Source organism: Phocoena sinus, chromosome 2 (assembly GCF_008692025.1).
Source record: "Phocoena sinus isolate mPhoSin1 chromosome 2, mPhoSin1.pri, whole genome shotgun sequence".
Taxonomy (NCBI): domain Eukaryota; kingdom Metazoa; phylum Chordata; class Mammalia; order Artiodactyla; family Phocoenidae; genus Phocoena; species Phocoena sinus.
The window spans coordinates 63,712,177-63,730,952 of record NC_045764.1 but is presented as its reverse complement, the minus strand read 5'-3'; the positions used below and the strand labels follow the sequence as shown (position 1 = coordinate 63,730,952).

General features: G+C 38.1%; 1 protein-coding gene across 1 annotated transcript; it reads left to right on the top strand.

The window, feature by feature from the left end:
* Positions 1–175: 175 nt before the first annotated feature.
* SENP8 (SUMO peptidase family member, NEDD8 specific) lies at positions 176–18,454 on the top strand. The gene is made up of 2 exons (XM_032622679.1): positions 176–234; positions 17,320–18,454. Exon 2 carries the CDS (start codon positions 17,356–17,358, stop codon positions 17,992–17,994), a length of 639 nt encoding a protein of 212 aa, XP_032478570.1. The 5' UTR covers positions 176–234; positions 17,320–17,355; the 3' UTR covers positions 17,995–18,454.
* The last annotated feature ends 322 nt before the right edge of the window (positions 18,455–18,776 follow it).

Below are 18,776 nucleotides of genomic sequence, written 5' to 3'. Positions count from 1 at the left end.
TACCGCATGCGCTTGCGCGGACACGCCCCATTTCATCCGTCCCAGGCAGCCCCGCCCAAACTTTTCTTCCTCACCTTACGGCAGAGCTGGGAACTCTGCCTTAGATTCTCTCTCTACTAAAGAGGAATGTCGCAATGTTGGGGTAGAAAACTCTGGGTTTGCGACCGTAGCTTTCGTTTTCCGGCCAATAGAGAGCCGCCTGAAGGCTGGTTGGGGTGGTGAGGTCCGAGGCAGGTAAGAAGCCTGCTTCCCACTTGGGTTTGCTGGTTGGTGTGTCTGGGCCGGGGACCGCTTTACCGCCCACGCAGATCTAGGGTATCCTTGCCCCCTCCCCAGTTTTGGCGCAGGGTTCTCAGCTCCACCCCGTTAGCCCTCCCCACCCCGTTTCCACACACACACGCCCTCCCCCTCATTTCCCCGCCCCAGACCTCCGTTTCCTAGTCTTTCTTTCCATTCATTGCTCAGAGTTTTTTCACTGAGTGGTTTCCAGGAGTTAGACTCCAGAAAGTCAGAAGCAAATGAAACAGGCTCAGCTTTCTGAAGCGCTCTGTTATGTCGAGACGATGAGAGAATCCGCAGTGGTAGTAAATATATAATAGAAAAAAAAAAACCCACAGGATACTCTGAGCCTGAAGGACTAGAGGAAGGACTTGAGGAAACCCTTTCCAAGGTGACCTTTGGGTCACTCAATTTGTGTTAAAAGGTTAGTGAGCAGTAGCTGGTCAAAGAAATATGAGAGGAGATAGAAGCAGAGGGAATGACGAGTACAAAATCATATGCCAGTACTGGCTGGAAGAGTAAAAATTCATAGAACATAACTGGTAAAAACCATACAGGTGTAGGCCACCCTTTAAAGAAACATCGTTGTAAAGAGATGAGATGAGGGGCAAGTGTGTGGGCCGCAACAGTGTGTTCTTGTAAGATGGGAAACTCTTAGGCATAAAAGTGTACCATGGAACTGAGAAGTAGACAATTTATGGATGAGAATAGCTAACTTACAGAACCAAGAACACTAGTGGAACTCAATCTTGTATGCACATTAGAGTCACCTGGGAAGCTTTTTAAAAATAAAGCCAATGCAGTTGCTCCATCTGAGGCCAATTAAACAAACTCGGGAATCAGTGTTTCATTTTAAAAAACTCCTTTGGTGACTAATGCTGTGGGTTGAGAACCACTAAACTAGAGCAAAGGAAAGGATGGGAAGTAGGGGAAGGCAGAAGATTGATAGAGTTGACTCTGTAACATTAAGATGGGAGTCATTTGATGAGAGAGAGTTAGGGATGGAATGGGACGCTTGGTCAGAGTGATGATAGTTTTGAATAACTGCTCTGGGAAATGGGAGAAGTCACTCCTGCCTTTCCCTTCAGCACATTTCCATCCTTCAGTCTTAATCAGATCCACCTCAGTTACTGCTCTCTTTTCCCTCCCTTTACCCTCCATCCAAGATTTATCAGCTTAGGATCCACCCTTAGAGCTCAAGGGCCTCCTCATTTCTATCCCCAAAAAGATCAGAGCTAGGCGAATTTATGAGATTCAGAGGCTAACTTCACTCCCCTAGAGATTATTACTACACACAGTGCCTTGCCAATTTAGAATCTGTCTTTTATATTCATTTCATTGATCATTTACGTTAGGTATGAGAAAGATTAAAGATTCAGCCCTATTAGGACCTCGTAGTATTAGGGAAAACAGACCTTTAAAAGAATTCACTTGGCAGGCAGAGAAGGTCTGGGTAAGGCAAAGCCCAAGCCAGTGCATGGCTACTGTCTATTAACTAGGGTTAATTCAAAAACCTATCTGCCACCAGATAAGAGAGAGTCACTATTGTCTGGTATGACTATAGAGTTTAGTATGAAAAGTAGGGGTGGGACAGAGATAGAGATGATAAAGTGGGTGTGAACAGTTAATGAGGAGCCTTGAATTCCATGCTAAAGTGTTTAGATTATATACTATAAGCAGTTAATAGGTATAAATAACAAAGGTAAAAATAAAATAACCTCTTTTATGTCATGGACCACTTTGGCAGCCTGGCCTGTGGACCTTATCTCAGAATAATGTTTTTAAATGTATAAAGTAAAATACATAGAAATGTAAATGAAATTATTTTTATTGAAAGTTTTAAAAATATTAAAACAAATGTGTGATGTAGTTATATATGTGCTTCCTTACACATTAAATAACATCTGGCAGCAGGTCTAATTATGTAATTTCAAAATAGTGATGAGTATAAATTATATTTTGAGGTAATTGCAAGAACTTTAATGTGATATGAAAATATATTTCTAATGGTGATAAAGACATAGGGACTGTTAATACCACTGAGGATTATTGCCTACACTTAGTGAAGAAAATGCTAAATTTCAGCTAGAGTTTATTGAAAAGATGCAATTTTTTTCCCCAATCCAAGTTCATGGAACCCTTAATTCTAGCCACCTCCTGGCCCATGGATTCTAGATTTATAAAAAGCTTACTGTAATGGTTTTAAGCAAGAGCATGACAGATCAAGTCTGTGTTTCAGAAGGGTACTTGAGCAGTGTTCACTTCTTAACCTCTCAGTTGGAGTGGGAGTGGGGAGCTGGCTCTTCACTTTTTCCTGTACCTTAGTTGCAGTAACCACTACGACTCCACTGTTGCCTAATAATTTGGGCCTGCAGGAGAACTGAGCTTGTGGCTGTGTATGTGGGAGAAGTACAAGGATATAAATTGGGAAAGGTTGCGGCTATTTTTATGGAAATAATTTAATGCCATGCTGTAGTTTGTACTTAATTTTGGTAGACAATGGAGAAATGTTTAAAAATTTGGAGAATAATGAAACTAGAGTTCTATTTGAAAAATAATGTAGCAGTAATGTATAGGTTAGATCGTCAAAAGATAGGAATGAAGAGACTAGACCAATAAATAATTAAATTTTTAAAAAAATAAATTTTATCATAAAGCAGTCTCCAAAGAGTCTGGTAAGTTCCTTTATTTTCCCAGTGTGACCAATCTAAAGAAAAAGATTGGACTGAATTACATACCTTTCAACAAGGACACGCACACCTGTGTAGAGATCAGTTAGCAGTTTACATTGTCAAGAAGCTAGCCCATTCTTTTATGTTATAAATTATAATGTTAGAACTTCTGATAAGCAATGGCTTTACCACTTATCTAGGTTTCTAGATATTGCTAAGGCCTTTCTTGGTTAAATTCCATCTACATCTGTAAGGCCTAAATTTCTGACTGTTTAAGGTCCAGACTCTTCTTGCCAATTCCTTAAACCTCTTGGATGAGTAAAATGCATTAGTAAACAAAAAGGAAGTCCTCAAGGCCCAGGTAACCCATCTCTTTGGAAACTGACCATTGCCAGACTATATAAAACTTACTGCTCAAATCCCAGCTACTCTCCAAATAATGTGCTTTTTTAACCATATTATTCAAAAAATTGAATTTGAGGTCCAAGTATTACTAATCCAAATGAGTAAAGTAACTTAACTTTTCTGAACCAGATTCTCTGAGAGGCTACCTTCTTCAGCATGACTAGCTTATATTCACTTTGTCCATCTACCTACTGGAGACCGTTTGGGTAATGATATGGTTCAATACAGATAGAAAGTCAAGTTTATGTAGACTTTGAGTTTCATCTGTCTGTCTCCTTTTTTAGGGAAGGGGGGAATAGGTCTGTCTTAAAGTAGAGAGAATACTTGACACATATGAGAGATTTTAAGCATTTTTATTACTTACAGAAAATCTCTGGAAGTTCCTTTCTCTGGCTTCCAATTAGATGACTACACTTTCACACATTTCATCTGTTATAAAAGCACTAGAACACAGTCATGATACTGAAAAAAATTGTCCTGGTTACAGTTATTATTTTTGAGCATCTATATTGTAGGTTTAAAAATCGTTCTAGGCCTGCCTTCCCTGAGGGCCAAAAAATAAATAAATGCTCTCTCAGAGTAGTGTGATAGGTTAAATTCCTTCAAAACAATAGGTTGTGGATATCTGGCCTTAGCTGGCTGTAATTTTCCCACTACTGTTTGTTGCAGCAACTTGGCACTTTATATTAGCAGCTAAAATATATAGTTGCTGGAAATGTTTAGTCCTACTTAATAATATATAGTTCAGACCTGGTCAGATAACTCACAAGTATTCATATTAATTAACATTTAAAGACAAATTGCTAAGAGAATTCTATGTCATAATCGGGTCCCATCAGACACTGTTTTCCTGTCAGCACAGTACAGTAAAACAGAAATTCATTGTTTCTTCCATTTGTTCATTAAATATTTATTGAGCACCTGCTATACACCAAGCACATTTTTTAAACTCATTAAATGGGAGTTTGTAATAACAATTTACCTCTTAACTATGAAAAAAATAACTTACCAGGCTTTGAAATCTAGAAGACAAATAATAAAAGATGATGGTTTTTTTATACTCTTTCAAACAAAATGCTTGTATATAGCTACTGTGGGCTAAACACAGTGATTATTTACGAAACCAGGCAGATTATAACTTTAGCTTGACCACATCTTATCAGCTAGGATATATTAGCTATATACTAAGTAAAATTCTGTCTACTCTTTTGTAAAATATCTTAGACCTCTCATTAAATCTAGTGTCCTCCCCAAACACTATTTACAGCCCTAGTCACTTCAGATTTTCCAATTGTGTTAAGTCATTTCTCAGAAAATTTAAGCAAAACAAAATCATTTTAAGAAAAGGCTGGTGGGGCTTCCCTGGTGGCGCAGTGGTTGAGAGCCCGCCTGCCGATGCAGGGGACACGGGTTCGTGCCCCGGTCCGGGAAGATCCCGCATGCCGCGGAGCTGCTGGGCCCGTGAGCCATGGCCGCTGAGCCTGCGCGTCCGGAGCCTGTGCTACGCAGCGGGAGAGGCCACAATAGTGAGAGGCCCATGTACCGCAAAAAAAAAAAAATGCTGGTGTTTACACCAAGTAAAGGAAAAAAATAGTGACACAGTTATAGATGGAACCTTTGAAGTAGAAATGGTAGACTAAGAATAAAGTACTGTTTCTGGTCAATGACCCCTTAGCCATCGATAGCCATGCCTAATAAGTAACAGAACAATAAATGCAGAGCCTCAGTGCCAGAAGAAATTCTAAAAGGTTACTTAGTCTATCTCCCTGGCCCAAGGTAGGGCCAAATGGAATTTATGGCTGTAGAGTTACCAGGCATCATCATCATACCAAATGGTTTTTCTGCTTTGAGAGCTGAATTCCTCTATTTGTAAAATGTTCATGTTAGAGTAATATTGTTCAAATTTATAAATAATTTATAAAATTGAGAAATCTTCCTATGTTTATAACAATTTTGTGTTTTCACGCACTGAAGATAGCAGGGTTGAGTAAAATATAGTCTTTGTCTTCAACAGGGATGTAAAAACTTGATGGTAATTTTTAACATGCCACTTTATACAAATCTCTGGATGGTTTAGGCTAGCATTAAAAGGAAACGTTTAATTAGGGGAAATTGAAACCAAAAAATAAGGCTTCAACTTCCTTCCTGAAAATTTTTCTGCTTATGCTGCCATGAAAAGCACATTTGGTCTTGGACGTGATTTCTTTTTGTGAAATTGCAAAGGGAATCATTCATTAGAAGTTGGACGTAATCTAATCTTAATGAACATCAGATTATATTTAAATCTTTGTGTCCGAAGTTTTGTAGAAGAGAGATTAGATTTACTGTTTTTTTTCAGAGGACAAAAGTGAGACCTGTGAGTTGAAGAAACAGACATTTTTAGGTCAGTGTAAGAGTGGGAGGTGGTACTTTTTTTTTTTCTTGAATGAAAATAGCTGTACTTACTGGTATGTGCTCATTATAAAAAGAAAGGGGAAAAAATTAAGCAGTCAATATCAAAAGAAAAAAGTTTAAAAGTATTAAAATTCCATTCTTAAAGAAAACTGTATATAACTTTAGATGGCTATCATTCTTGACTATTTTTGTGTATATTTGTGTACAGATTTTTATATAACCTTTCTTTCCATAACATATTATGAACATATTTCTGTGTCAATAAATTTATTTCTATAACTTCACTTTTTAATGGCTGCAAAGTATTCCATTGAATGGAAATCCTATTATTTAAATTTACCAGTCCTCTTTTAAACTTTGAGATTGTTTCCAATTTTTCTGTTATAAATATTGCTGTGGTAAACATCCCTGTTAAATTTTTGCACATATCCTAATGTTTCCCTTCAGATAAATTTCTGAAAGTGTAATACCTACCTATAGACATTTCTTAAATATTAAAATATAATGGCAAATTATCCTTCAAAAAGCTTGCATTTGTTTACATTTCTGTTAACAATAAGAATGCCCATTTTCCCATAGTTACTCAGCAATGCTGGTTATTATCAGTTTTCCACATGTTTGCTAATTTGACAGGTAAAAAATGAAATGTTACTTCAACTTACATTTCTTTGATTACTAGTAAGGTGTTGATTATCTTTTCATGTGTTTATTGACCAGTTGTATAAGTATTTTTAAGCTCTATTTTCTTTTAATATTTTTGTTTCACTTTTTAACATTTAAATTTCACTCCATCTGAAATATAATTCGATATGAGGTCTGAAGTAGGGATCTCACTTCATTTTTTAATCGAATGATTAACAACTTGTTCCAGTGCCACTTATTAAATTACCCAATTAGCATATCCCAAACTTCACTGCACAGACAATAAGGTGTTAATAGATAATATACCAAAACAAACACAAAAAGGATTTCATTGGTCAAATGAGTTGGGAAAAAAATCAGACCAAGAAAAGTTAATTTTCTTTATTGCAGAACCTCTCGTAGCCTCTAATATGCTTGTGCAAAAAGCAACAATACAGAGTTTTAGGATGCAGCATTTCCCTAACTTACTTAACCATATAATCTTTTTTCTTTCCAGAAATACCTATGAAATCCTATGGAACTATGCTGTCCAAAATAGTAGCCACTACCCACATGTAGCTATTTCAATTTAAGTTTAAATTAATTAAAATAAATAAAATCAGTCCCTCAGTCTCACTAGCCATTTTCAAGTGCTCAATAGCCACATGTGGCTAGTGGCTACTATATTGGACATTGCAGATAAAGGACATTTATTTCCATCATCACGGAAAGTCCTACTGGACAGCACTGCTATAGAACATAGTGTTCACTGAAAATGGAACAATCCATAAACTTTTCCCATTGATTTATAATGTCTTCATCATCATATTTAAAATTTCTAAAATGCATGGATTTGTTTTTGTACTGTTGCATCGATTTATCTGTTTCTGCTCCAGTATTACACAGCTAGTTGTAAGCCAGGCTCCTGCACATTTTTCCCTGAGAGCAGAAATGAAAAATTCCTGCATGGAGTAGGAAGTTAGACTAGAAGGGATAGTAAAGGCCTTTACACTTCTAAGACTCTATAAAGGTAAAAATTTCTCTGCAGAACATGATATATATCATGTGAAGATCCATACTCCATTATTCATTCATTTATTCTTCAATTATTATTTATTGTCTGCCCGACAAGTTTTGTTTTAGGCCCAGGGGGCCAAGGTGGTAAACAAGTTTAGGCAGACAAGTTCCTTTATTCTCTATGCTCATGGAGCTTACATTTTTGGCCTGGGGAGGGGGAGTGTTAATCAAGAAACAAATAAATGAAAAAAAACTGTCAGACAGCCACAAGTGCTATGCAAGGAATTGAAATTAAAGGACAAGAGAGTGACTGGGGGCCTCTTATTTTGACTGATCATGGGAGATCTCTGTGAATAAGTGACATTTAAACTGAAATCTACCCAACACATGGAGCCAACCACTAGAAGGTTCAGGCACAGCTAGTACCCCAGCCCTCAGGAGAAAAAAAGCATGGTGTGTTTGAAGAATAAAAAGAAAATTGGTGTGGCTTGAGCTTAGTGGGCAAGGAGAAGAGTGATGGAAATGAGAGTGGAGCGGTGGCTGGGGCCATGTGATCATGCAGAGTGTTTGTAAGCAGCTGGGGCAGGGCATTCACCTTTTTTTCTGAGTGTAATAGTGTGCTACCAGAGGGTTTTAAACAGGACAGGTGTGACCTGACAAATTTTTAAACAGTTACTCTGACAGCTGTATGAACAATTTACTGGAGGGGTCAATAGTAGAAGTAAGGAGACCTGTTAGGGTATATTGAGATAAGAAATGTTGATGGGCTTGACTGTGATGGAAGTCAAGATGAAAGCCATTGGACAGGTTCAGAACATTTTGGCTGTAGAATCAATAGGACTTATCAATTGGAGAGGAGGTATGAAGAAAATAGAAAGTTCAGGGATGATGTCTATATTTTCATTATATAATATTAGGTTCAATTTCTAGTCATTATTGTAGGCAAAATTGGCACACAGAAAAGACGAATAAATGTATTTTGACCAAATGAATAAATTTGCTTCAACAATTGTCTTGCTCCTATACACATTTAAGCTGCTAAAGCATAAGGTTTTGCTCATGTCTTTATTAATTTTTAGGGAATCTGGTTCCTAAGAATCCTAAATATTCAAGTAGTATGCATTTTAAGGTTTTTAAGATTAATATGAAAAATCGTCTCTTCCTTTTGTTAAAATTAAATATTTGGGAAGTGTTCTATGCTATGAATTCAGTGTTCACTTCATTTAGCTACAGAAGTTGGAAGATATAATAAACTAAACCCTGTAACCACAAGGATAGAAAATCGCCTTTCTCAGGTGCAAAAGTTCTCTGGAAATTTCTTATTTTAAAAATCTATGCTGATTTTGCATTTTATGCTACATTATGTCCATGTTTATGTTAATTAAGATGTAAGTTACTGATTTAAACGTTTTAAGTATTTAAGATATAAAAATATCAATATTTAAGATTAAATTGCTTAGCTCTTTTCCCCAAAAATTAGTGAAATTGAAGCTCTAGGAAGATGCACTGGGATTATTAGCCTATGTTTGATTTTTGGTGTGTGGGTGTGTTTGTTTGCTTTTGTCTGTCAATACCTGCTGGCACATAGCCATGTATCTAGTTAGAGGAGCACAGACCACATCTGTGAGCGTTTGCAGTTTGATACAATTTAAAACAAAAACTGAAGGGAGTGAGGAGGGGAAAGGGGAACTGCATTTCAAAACTACTAACTTATAATCTTCACTTAAAATGAGTAAATAGCTGCACTTTGCCCTTTGTAGTGTTTAAAAACATAACTGAATGAAGCTGTTCCTTTTTTTTTTTCTTCTTTTTTAAGGAACCCTTTCTGAATAATTAGGGGGAAAAATGAATAAAAGTCACAGTTCTGGGATAGTGTTTTCTTTGGGGCTTTACAGTAAAACTTATCTGGCTCACTACTGTGGTTTTAACCACAACAGGCATATTTTCCCAGAAGTTATGAGAATTGATGCATACCTTATGAAATGCTTGTTAATTAAAAACTTCATGTATATTTTTGATCTTATGAATATTTATGCATCTCTAATGTAGGCAATTCTTATATCCACTGTAATTAGTATTTTTAAGTATTTGCTCATCAAAAATTCCAGCTGAATCAGCAGTAACACCTCTAGTTAAAGGTTAATCTACTTGGAAACTGCCTTTAAGATATTTTAACAAATAGCTCCAATGCTTTATTAGATCTCTAAAAGCTCTTAAAATTAATTCAGCCTAGACATTTACAGTAGGTTACATTATAGTGGTCTAAAACAGGGATTGGCAAAGTTTTTCTCTAAGAGGGCAAACAGTAAATATATTAGACTTTGCAGGCTACTCAGCTCTTATAGCTCAAAAGCAGCCATAAAGAATATATAAAGAAATGAGCATGGGGCTTCCCTGGTGGCGCAGTGGTTGAGAGTCCGCCTGCCGATGCAGAGGACACGGGTTCGTGACCTGGTCCGGGAGGATCTCACATGCCGCGGAGCGGCTGGGCCCGTGAGCCGTGGCTGCTGAGCCTGCGTGTCCGGAGCCCGTGCTCTGCAGCGGGAGAGGCCACAACAGTGAGAGGCCCGTGCACCGCAAAAAAAAAAAAAAAAAAAAAAAAGAAATGAGCATGACTTTGTTCCAGTAAGACTTTAAATAGGAAGGGAAGATTTTTATTTTATTTTATTGTATTTAACATCTTTATTGGAGTATAATTGCTTTACAATGGTGTGTTAGTTTCTGCTGTATAACAAAGTGAATCAGCTATACATACATCTCCATATCTCCTCCCTCTTGCGGTCTCCCTCCCACCCTCCCTATCCCACCCCTCTAGGTGGACACAAAGCCCTGAGCTGATCTCCCTGTACTATGCGGCTACTTCCCACAAGGGAAGATTTTTAAATTTGCAAAGATTAGAGCTTAGAATTGTACAACCCTAGAGCTAGAGGAGTCTTTTAGAAATCATAGAATCACTTGGAAACATCTTAAAAATACAGGTGCCCAGACCCTCCCCCCAGAGATAGATCATGTGTGTTCTTTAAAATCTCCATAGGTGATTCAAACGTGCATCCCTGGCTAGAACCGCTATTTATCTAGTCCAAACCTCACTTTACAGATGATGAAGCTGAGACCCAGAAGTTTAAAATGTCTTCTCCAGAGTCAAACAACTGGTTGATTGCAGATCTGAACTGAATCCCAAGTCTACTGACTCCCAGCCTAGTGTTTTTTCTACTGAACCTGCAGCTTCTTGCCTTATATCAGCAGGAAATCAGAATGGTTCCTATTGAATTATAAACTTTCCCTTTAAATTAATTTTTATTTTTATTTAATTTCCCTGTTTTTATAACAAACAGAAATATTCAAGTAGTATGCATTTTAAGGATTTTAAGATTAATATGAAAAATAGTCTCTTCCTTTTGTTAAAATTAAATATTTGGGAAGTGCTCTATACTATGAATTCAGTGTTCACTTCATTTAGCTACAGAAGTTGGAAGATAACCACAAGGTTTGTGTATGCTGACAACACATTAACAGCACGCTTCACTCAGGTTGAGAGACTGCTTTTCTCTGGAGTTAGCATTCACTCTGCTTATGCCAAAGGTAAAGTACAAGAGTGCAGAGTCATGCCCTGGCTAGATCTATCCTTGGTGACTTTGTGGCTTTATGTAAAGAGACAAACAGATGCTTTATTTTCAAGAAATCTTTAAGATCCATTATTACCACCGCAAATATATAGAGAACAGGGCAGGAAACAATTTTTTTTTTGAGAGCTTGCTATCTACCAGACAAGGTGCTGAGTCTTTTCACTTGTGTTTTTAATTCACAAAGCAACTCTTGAGAGACAGGTTTTATTATTACCTCCTTTTACAGATGAAGAAAATGAGGCCAGGAAAGAGGATGAATAACTTGTCCAGAGTCACACAGATAGCAAGGGGTAAAGTCAGATCCTGAACTCAAAGCCTCCTGGCTCCAAAATATAAAACTATACTATATATTTTTTTAACATCTTTATTGGAGTATAATTGCTTTACAGTGTTGTGTTAGTTTCTGCTGTATAACAAATTGAATCAGCTGTATGCATACGTATATCGCCATATCCCCTCCCTCTTGTATCTCCCTCCCACCCTCCCTATCCCACCCCTCTAGGTGGTTGCAGAGCACCGAGCTGATCTCCCTGTACCATGCAACTGCTTCCCACTAGCTATTGGTTTTATATTTGGTAGTGTATATATGTCAGTGCTACTCTCTCACTTCGTCCCAGCTTACCCTTCCCCCTCCCTGTGTCCTCAAGTCCATTCTCTGCCTCTGTGTCTTTATTCCTGTCCTGCCCCTAGGTTCATCAGAACCATGTTTTTTTTTTAGATTCCATATATATGTGTTAGCATACGGTATTTGTTTTTCTCTTTCTGACTTACTTCACTCTGTATGACAGGCTCTAGGTCCATCCACCTCACTGCAAATAACTCAATTTCGTTTCTTTTTATGGCTGAGTAATATTCCATTGTATATGTGTGCCACATCTTCTTCATCCATTCATCTGTTGATGGACACTTAGGTTGCTTCCATGTCCTGGCTATTGTAACTAGTGCTGCAGTGAACATTGTGGTACATGACTCTTTTTGAATTATGGTTTTCTTAGGGTATATGCCCGGTAGTGGGATTGCTGGGTCGTATGGTAGTTCTATTTGTAGTTTTTTAAGGAACCTCCATACTGTTCTCTATAGTGGCTGTATCAATTTACATTCCCACCAACAGTGCAAGAGGGTTCCCTTTTCTCCACACCCTCTCCATAATTTATTGTTTGTAGATATTTTGATGATGGCCATTCTGACTGGTGTGAGGTGATACCTCATTGTAGTTATGACTTGCATTTCTCTAATGATTAGTGATGTTGAGCATCTTTTCATTTGTTTGTTGGCAATCTGTATATCTTCTTTGGAGAAATGTCTGTTTAGGTCTTCTGCCCATTTTTGGATTGGGTTGTTTGTTTTTTTGATATTGAGCTGCATAAGCTGCTTGTATATTTTGGAGATTAATGCTTTGTCAGTTGCTTCATTTGCAAATATTTTCTCCCATTCTGAGGGTTGTCTTTTTGTTTTGTATGGTTTCATTTGCTGTGCAAAAGCTTTTAAGTTTCATTAGGCCCCATTTGTTTATTTTTGTTTTTATTTCCATTTCTCTAGGAGGTGGGTCAAAAAGGATCTTGCTGTGATTTATGTCATAGAGTGTTCTGCCTATGTTTTCCTCTAAGAGTTTGATAGTGTCTGGCCTTACATTTTGGTCTTTAATCAACCCATTTTGAGTTTATTTTTGTGTATAGTGTTAGGGAGTGTTCTAATTTCATTCAAACAGATGGGGAGATATACTATGTTCTTGGATTGGAAGAATCAACATTGTGAAAATGACTATACTATATTTTGTAGGATTTTACAAATAGAACTATAAGGAGGTCATTGTCTCCCCAATATTCCTTACCATCCACCAGGACCAGATACATAGGTCTCTTAATTCTGAAGGAATTTACTACTAATCAACAGAGAAAAAACAGACAAGACACAAAACCAAAGCAAAAATGGGGATGTTACAGACAAAACAAAAATCTTAAAATGCCTTATTTCCCTTTTTTCCTAATCTGTATTTTCTGACTCCCTTTTTAAAAGGGTTCATTCATATGACAAACATTTATTGTACCTCAGATATGCTAAGCACAGTGCTCACTATATAGAAAGGATATAACCCTAGGATGGTTCCAAATGGCTCCTGGGTCTTGTGCTAGGTCCCCTTCCATCTCCTTTTCCCTTACTCCATTAATGATGGGATCACTGTTCTTCCAGTCACTCCAACGAAAGCTTCCAGACTGTTTCTTAATTCTTCTCTCTTATCTACCCTCCTCTGATCCCTTATTGATACTCTGTCTATAATATCTTTTCCTCCTTGCCTCTCTCCTACTACCATTTCACCTGGTTTAGGTCATGTCCTCCTACCTTTACTTTCAATGAAAATCTAGTTGATCTCTACCTCCAATTTCTCTCCCTACCAGTTAATCCTGTATACTATGCCTGAATCATTAATCTTCCTAAAGCACTGACAAAGCCATTAATGGCTCCACATTTTCTCCAGTATAAGTTCTACACTTTACACTTGGAAATCAGTCTATCAACACTTAGCTTCTGATAATCCTCCTCCAGCCTTCACCTACATCCCTACTCCCACTTCATTCCAGACAAACTGGACTACACACTTAAAGGCACTTTCCTTGCCTCTCTGCCTTCTTAATGCCCTTCTACACGTGCAACTCTACCTGCCTTTCAAGAGCCCACTTTTATGCCACTTTCTCCTTGAAGTCTTTCCTGATCCGAGCTCTCCATCCATTTCCCTCTTTTGAATTCCCATTCATTTTATTTGTGGCTTATGGGCTTCTTCTTTGCGTGTAAGCTACCTTACACATCTTTGTATCTCCCATGACACCTAATATTAGGTACTCAATAGGTGTTTATTGACTAAAAGAGATGTATATATTCATTATGTATTCATTATATAGCATAATAGGCTTAAGCTCAGTGAGGGTAGGAACTATGACTATCTTATCCCCATTCTGATTTTCTAGCCCCTAGCACATAGGAAACACTCAATAAACATTTGTTCAGTGTGAATCACTACAGTTACCAGTTGTCAGGATATAAATTTCCTGATGACCCAGTAGATATCTGGAAATACTACTTTTATATTTTTTTTAAGTATTAGTTACTTACGTTTCTTCATTAAATACTGACAAATACCCGTTGGTAAAGGTCATGTATTAATATTTTCACTTTACAGAAAAGGAAACTGTGTCTTAAAGAAATGAAGCAGTTTGTTTATGATCATGTAGCCAATGAGTTAACATAATGGAGTCTAAATTTCAAGTCTTCCGATATGAAGTTTAGCATCCATTTTCTTGGCCAAGGTGGTTTGCCCAAAGGCCAGTCTGGTTCCATCTGCTTTAGAATTATTGAGGTTAGGGCTTCCCTGGTGGCGCAGTGGTTAAGAGTCCGCCTGCCGATGCATGGGACACGGGTTCGTGCCCCGGTCCGGGAAGATCCCACATGCCACGGAGCAGCTGGGCCCGTGAGCCATAGCCGCTGAGCCTGCGCGTCCGGAGCCTGTGCTCCACAACGGGAGAGGCCACAACAGTGAGAGGCCCGCGTACCGCAAAAAAAAAAAAAAAAGAATTGTTGAGGTTAAGCTATTGCAATCATGCTGTATGGAATAGAATTAAGTCCTGATTGACCCAATGTCTGTATGTTGGATGTTTTCAAAATCAAACAAACAAAACACAAAAATTGTTTTCTGAAGAAAATCTTGGCCCTGCCTGTAGACACTCCCTCCAAGGTGAGATGCCTGTCTGTTCAGGCACTCTTCTTATGGGCTTCTACCCCTAGTTGGGTTTGCTATTAAGGTGTGGGTCTGATTTCAGCGGTCAGCATAGAGAGCAGGTCTCCAGGTATTTGCCAGGCAGTACAGTCTGGCCCTTACCACTCCTCATAGTCATTGAAGGCACGATGGGGAGAGTCAGGGAGCCTTGCTCGATGCACATGCAGTCATTCCCTTTTCATACTCATATATTCTTAAATCCAGTTACAGCAGCAGCCAGCTGAGCACCTAGCCTCCCACAGCTGCTTTTACTAGATTGCTGTTTGCTCATTTGCCATCAGGCTGGATATTAAGGATCATTGTAAGAAACAGTCCTCTGAAACTGTTTCATCTTTTATAAGGATATTATGGGACATTCATTATAATACACCATGTCTTTTATGAAAATTCCTTGAGAGAAATCTGTCTGACCTTAATGCAAAGAATGCTTTTACCTCTCCAGAGCAATTGCTTTGTTTTTACCTTATGGACATTGTGAATGTTTAACTTAACACTCTCTGGTTAGCTGCCAAAAGGCAAGAGCCAAATTTGTGGCCCACCCATAACAAGTGTACTCTATGCCTCGTTAACTTCATTCCTGGCTCCAGTTTATGTCTGTGCTGAGGTTATTCTTCTTAAGAAAATCTTAATTCATGCCATCTTATTTTATACAGATTGATATACACACTCATCAACAGCCTTGTATTACTTCTGAAATAGTTCATATTATGATACACTGTATGCACAAAAAACCCGTCTTTGGTGCTTCCCAGCTACCTCATTACTTGAGGTTTTTTCTTCAGGGGTATATTTATTTTTCTGTATGGGTTTTTGTAGGGTTTTGATTACATGAAAATGGTTGTGTCCAAAATTTTATTGTTCTAATAGTGTAACCAAGTGGTAAAATAACTGGTCTAATGGCCAGAATTGATGAAATTGATGTCACTGTTCTAGCCCAGTCTTTCATAGCAGTGTTACTGTCTTACAATATGCTTTGCTTTGTACTCACAATCTGCATGTGACAGTTTATTGCTTTATGATTTTTAGAAATATTGTTATGCTGCCAAGTGAGTGCATAGCAGTGACCTCTGTTAGGTTCAAATATTACCACACTTATCACATTTCTTGTCTCTGTTAGCACCTTACCTCAGGTGATCATGAGCATATTAATCTTACTATATGACTTGTCTTGCTCCCACTCTAAGTTAGTCATGCCTTTGTTTGAACAAGGTAATATGAATGGATATTTGTTTCCAAGCCTCATTTCCTTTGATTAGTTTGGAGCTCTATCCAGATTGTCCAATCATCTTACTAATATCATCCAATTAATAACATAAATGCTATTTGTACAACATTTTATACTTTTTTAATACCTTCGAGTAAAATTATTTGGCCTTTTCTACAACTTTCTGGGGCCTTTTTACAGATGACCAAAAACAAGGACAAAATCAAAATCAATTAAATGACTTAATCAGGATGATACTAGCAAATCAGTGGTAGAGCTAGGGCTAGACCCAGGTCTCATGATTCCTGTGCCACACTACCTTTCAGTGCCCGAAGAATTTCTGTAGTCTCTGTCTTACCCCTTGAGGTTAAAGATGGGAAAGACTGTCACTCATGTTCATAACTGGGCAGAATCAGGAATGAATTTCATTTGTATTACTCATGATTTTCTGTTCTTGAAATTACAGTTCCTTTTAACTACTCTATTCACTGTCACTTTCCATTATGGAATGAGGAAGCAATATTTTATCTTATCTCTTGAAAATTAATTTTGAAATGGAAGCTATTTCCCTTAGTAATTAGTAACATTTAAATTGGACTCTGAAAATTCATCCTTTTTTAAATTAATTAATTTATTTATTCTTGGCTGAGTTGCGTCTTCGTTGCTGCACGCAGGCTTTCTTAGTTTTGGCAAGCAGGGGCCAGTCTTCGTTGCAGTGTGCGGGCCTTTCATTGCGGCGGCCTCTCGTTGCGGAGCACAGGCTCTAGGCACGCAGGCTTCAGCAGTTGTGGCTCACAGGCTTTAGAGCGCAGGCTCAGCAGTTGTGGCACACGGGCCCAGTTGCTCCACGGCGTGTGGGACCTTCCTGGACCGGGGCTCGAACCCATGTCCCCTGCATTGGCAGGCGGATTCTTAACCACTGCACCACCAGGGAAGCCCTGAAAATTCATCTTTAATATAAAAACAATTCGCCATTCTTATCATGCATATTCATTAAAGGGCCAAATATATGGTTAATGCTATAGAGTTTGGTAAAACATTAGTTATAATTTTAACCAATCTCTGCATTTAAAGAGGAGATTTTAAATCCATGCTTACTATTTCAGATGCAGAATTTCCAAAGTTTTCATTCTAACTAATTGTTAACATAAAGCACATAAGCTAGAGGGTTTTTTTGAGTGTTTACTCTTAGCCAGACATTGTTGCTAAACACTTTACAGTTATATTTAATCCTTACCCAAAACCTTGTAAGAGTAGTTGATATTTATGATCCCCATTTTACAGCCAAGTATCATATTCAACAGTAAATATTGTCTTCTGCCTCTCCTTCAGCTTCTGGAATTTCTGAGCAGCCCTGGTCAGTACAAGATGGACCCAGTAGTCTTGAGTTACATGGACAGTCTACTGCGGCAATCAGATGTCTCACTATTGGATCCTCCAAGCTGGCTCAATGACCATATTATTGGGTTTGCCTTTGAGTACTTTGCCAACAGTCAGTTTCATGACTGTTCTGACCATGTCTGCTTCATCAGCCCTGAAGTCACCCAGTTCATCAAGTGCACTGGCAACCCAGCAGAGATCGCCATGTTCCTTGAACCCTTGGACCTCCCTCACAAGAGAGTTGTATTTTTAGCCATCAATGATAATTCCAACCAGGCAGCTGGGGGAACCCATTGGAGTTTGTTGGTTTATCTCCAAGATAAAAATAGCTTTTTTCATTATGATTCTCATAGTAGGAGCAACTCAGTCCATGCAAAGCAGGTAGCAGAGAAACTAGAGGCTTTCTTAGGCAGAAAAGGAGACAAATTGGCCTTTGTGGAAGAGAAAGCCCCTGCTCAACAAAACAGCTATGACTGTGGGATGTACGTGATATGTAACACTGAGGCCTTGTGTCAGAACTACTTCAGGCAACAGCCAGAATCACTATTGCAGCTACTCACTCCTACGTACATCACAAAGAAGAGAGGAGAATGGAAAGATCTCATTGCCACACTTGCTAAAAATTAGCTGTTGAAATATATTTGTGACTTTTGAAGTCTCCTCGCCTCTCCCCATGTATTTGGATGGCTCAGTGCCTGAGGGAAGATGCCTGGTAGAGGAAAGGTTAAAATTCTTACTTTTTCCTGAGAGAATGTTATCCTCTGTATTATCCTAATGGAAAGTTTCACTTTAACTCTAACTTGAGAGCAATATGTTCTGTGAAAATGTCTTGAAAATATGCACCAAAACCTTAAAACCAAGCTATCTTAACACTTATTAATTCCCTTTTGGTCTCCCTTACCCACATTGGCTTATTCCAAATGAAAAGCAGTGATCGGTAAAACAAATTAAGACTATGTGAAGTCTAGAATGCAAGAAGAAAATTATAGCAGAACCAAAAACTTATTGCACAGCCCACATATTTTTTTTGTCAAAAGGGATTTGACATAACATGACCTATAACTAAATAAACAATTTAAAAGCCGTATGCCAACTCACTGTGCTATTCTGTTGATTTTTAGTTAGTGCCTAGTGACATGTAAAAGGATTGTTTTATTTTTTTTGAATTTTATTTTTTATACAGCAGGTTCTTATTAATCATCAATTTTATACACATCAGTGTATACATTTCAATCCCAATCGCCCAATTCATCACACCAGCCCCACCCCACCCCCCCGCAGCTTTCCCCCCTTGGTGTCCATACATTTGTTCTCTACATCTGTGTCTCAGTTTCCGACGTGCAAACCGGTTCATCTGTACCATTTTTATAGGTTCCACATATATGCGTTAATATACGATATTTGTTTTT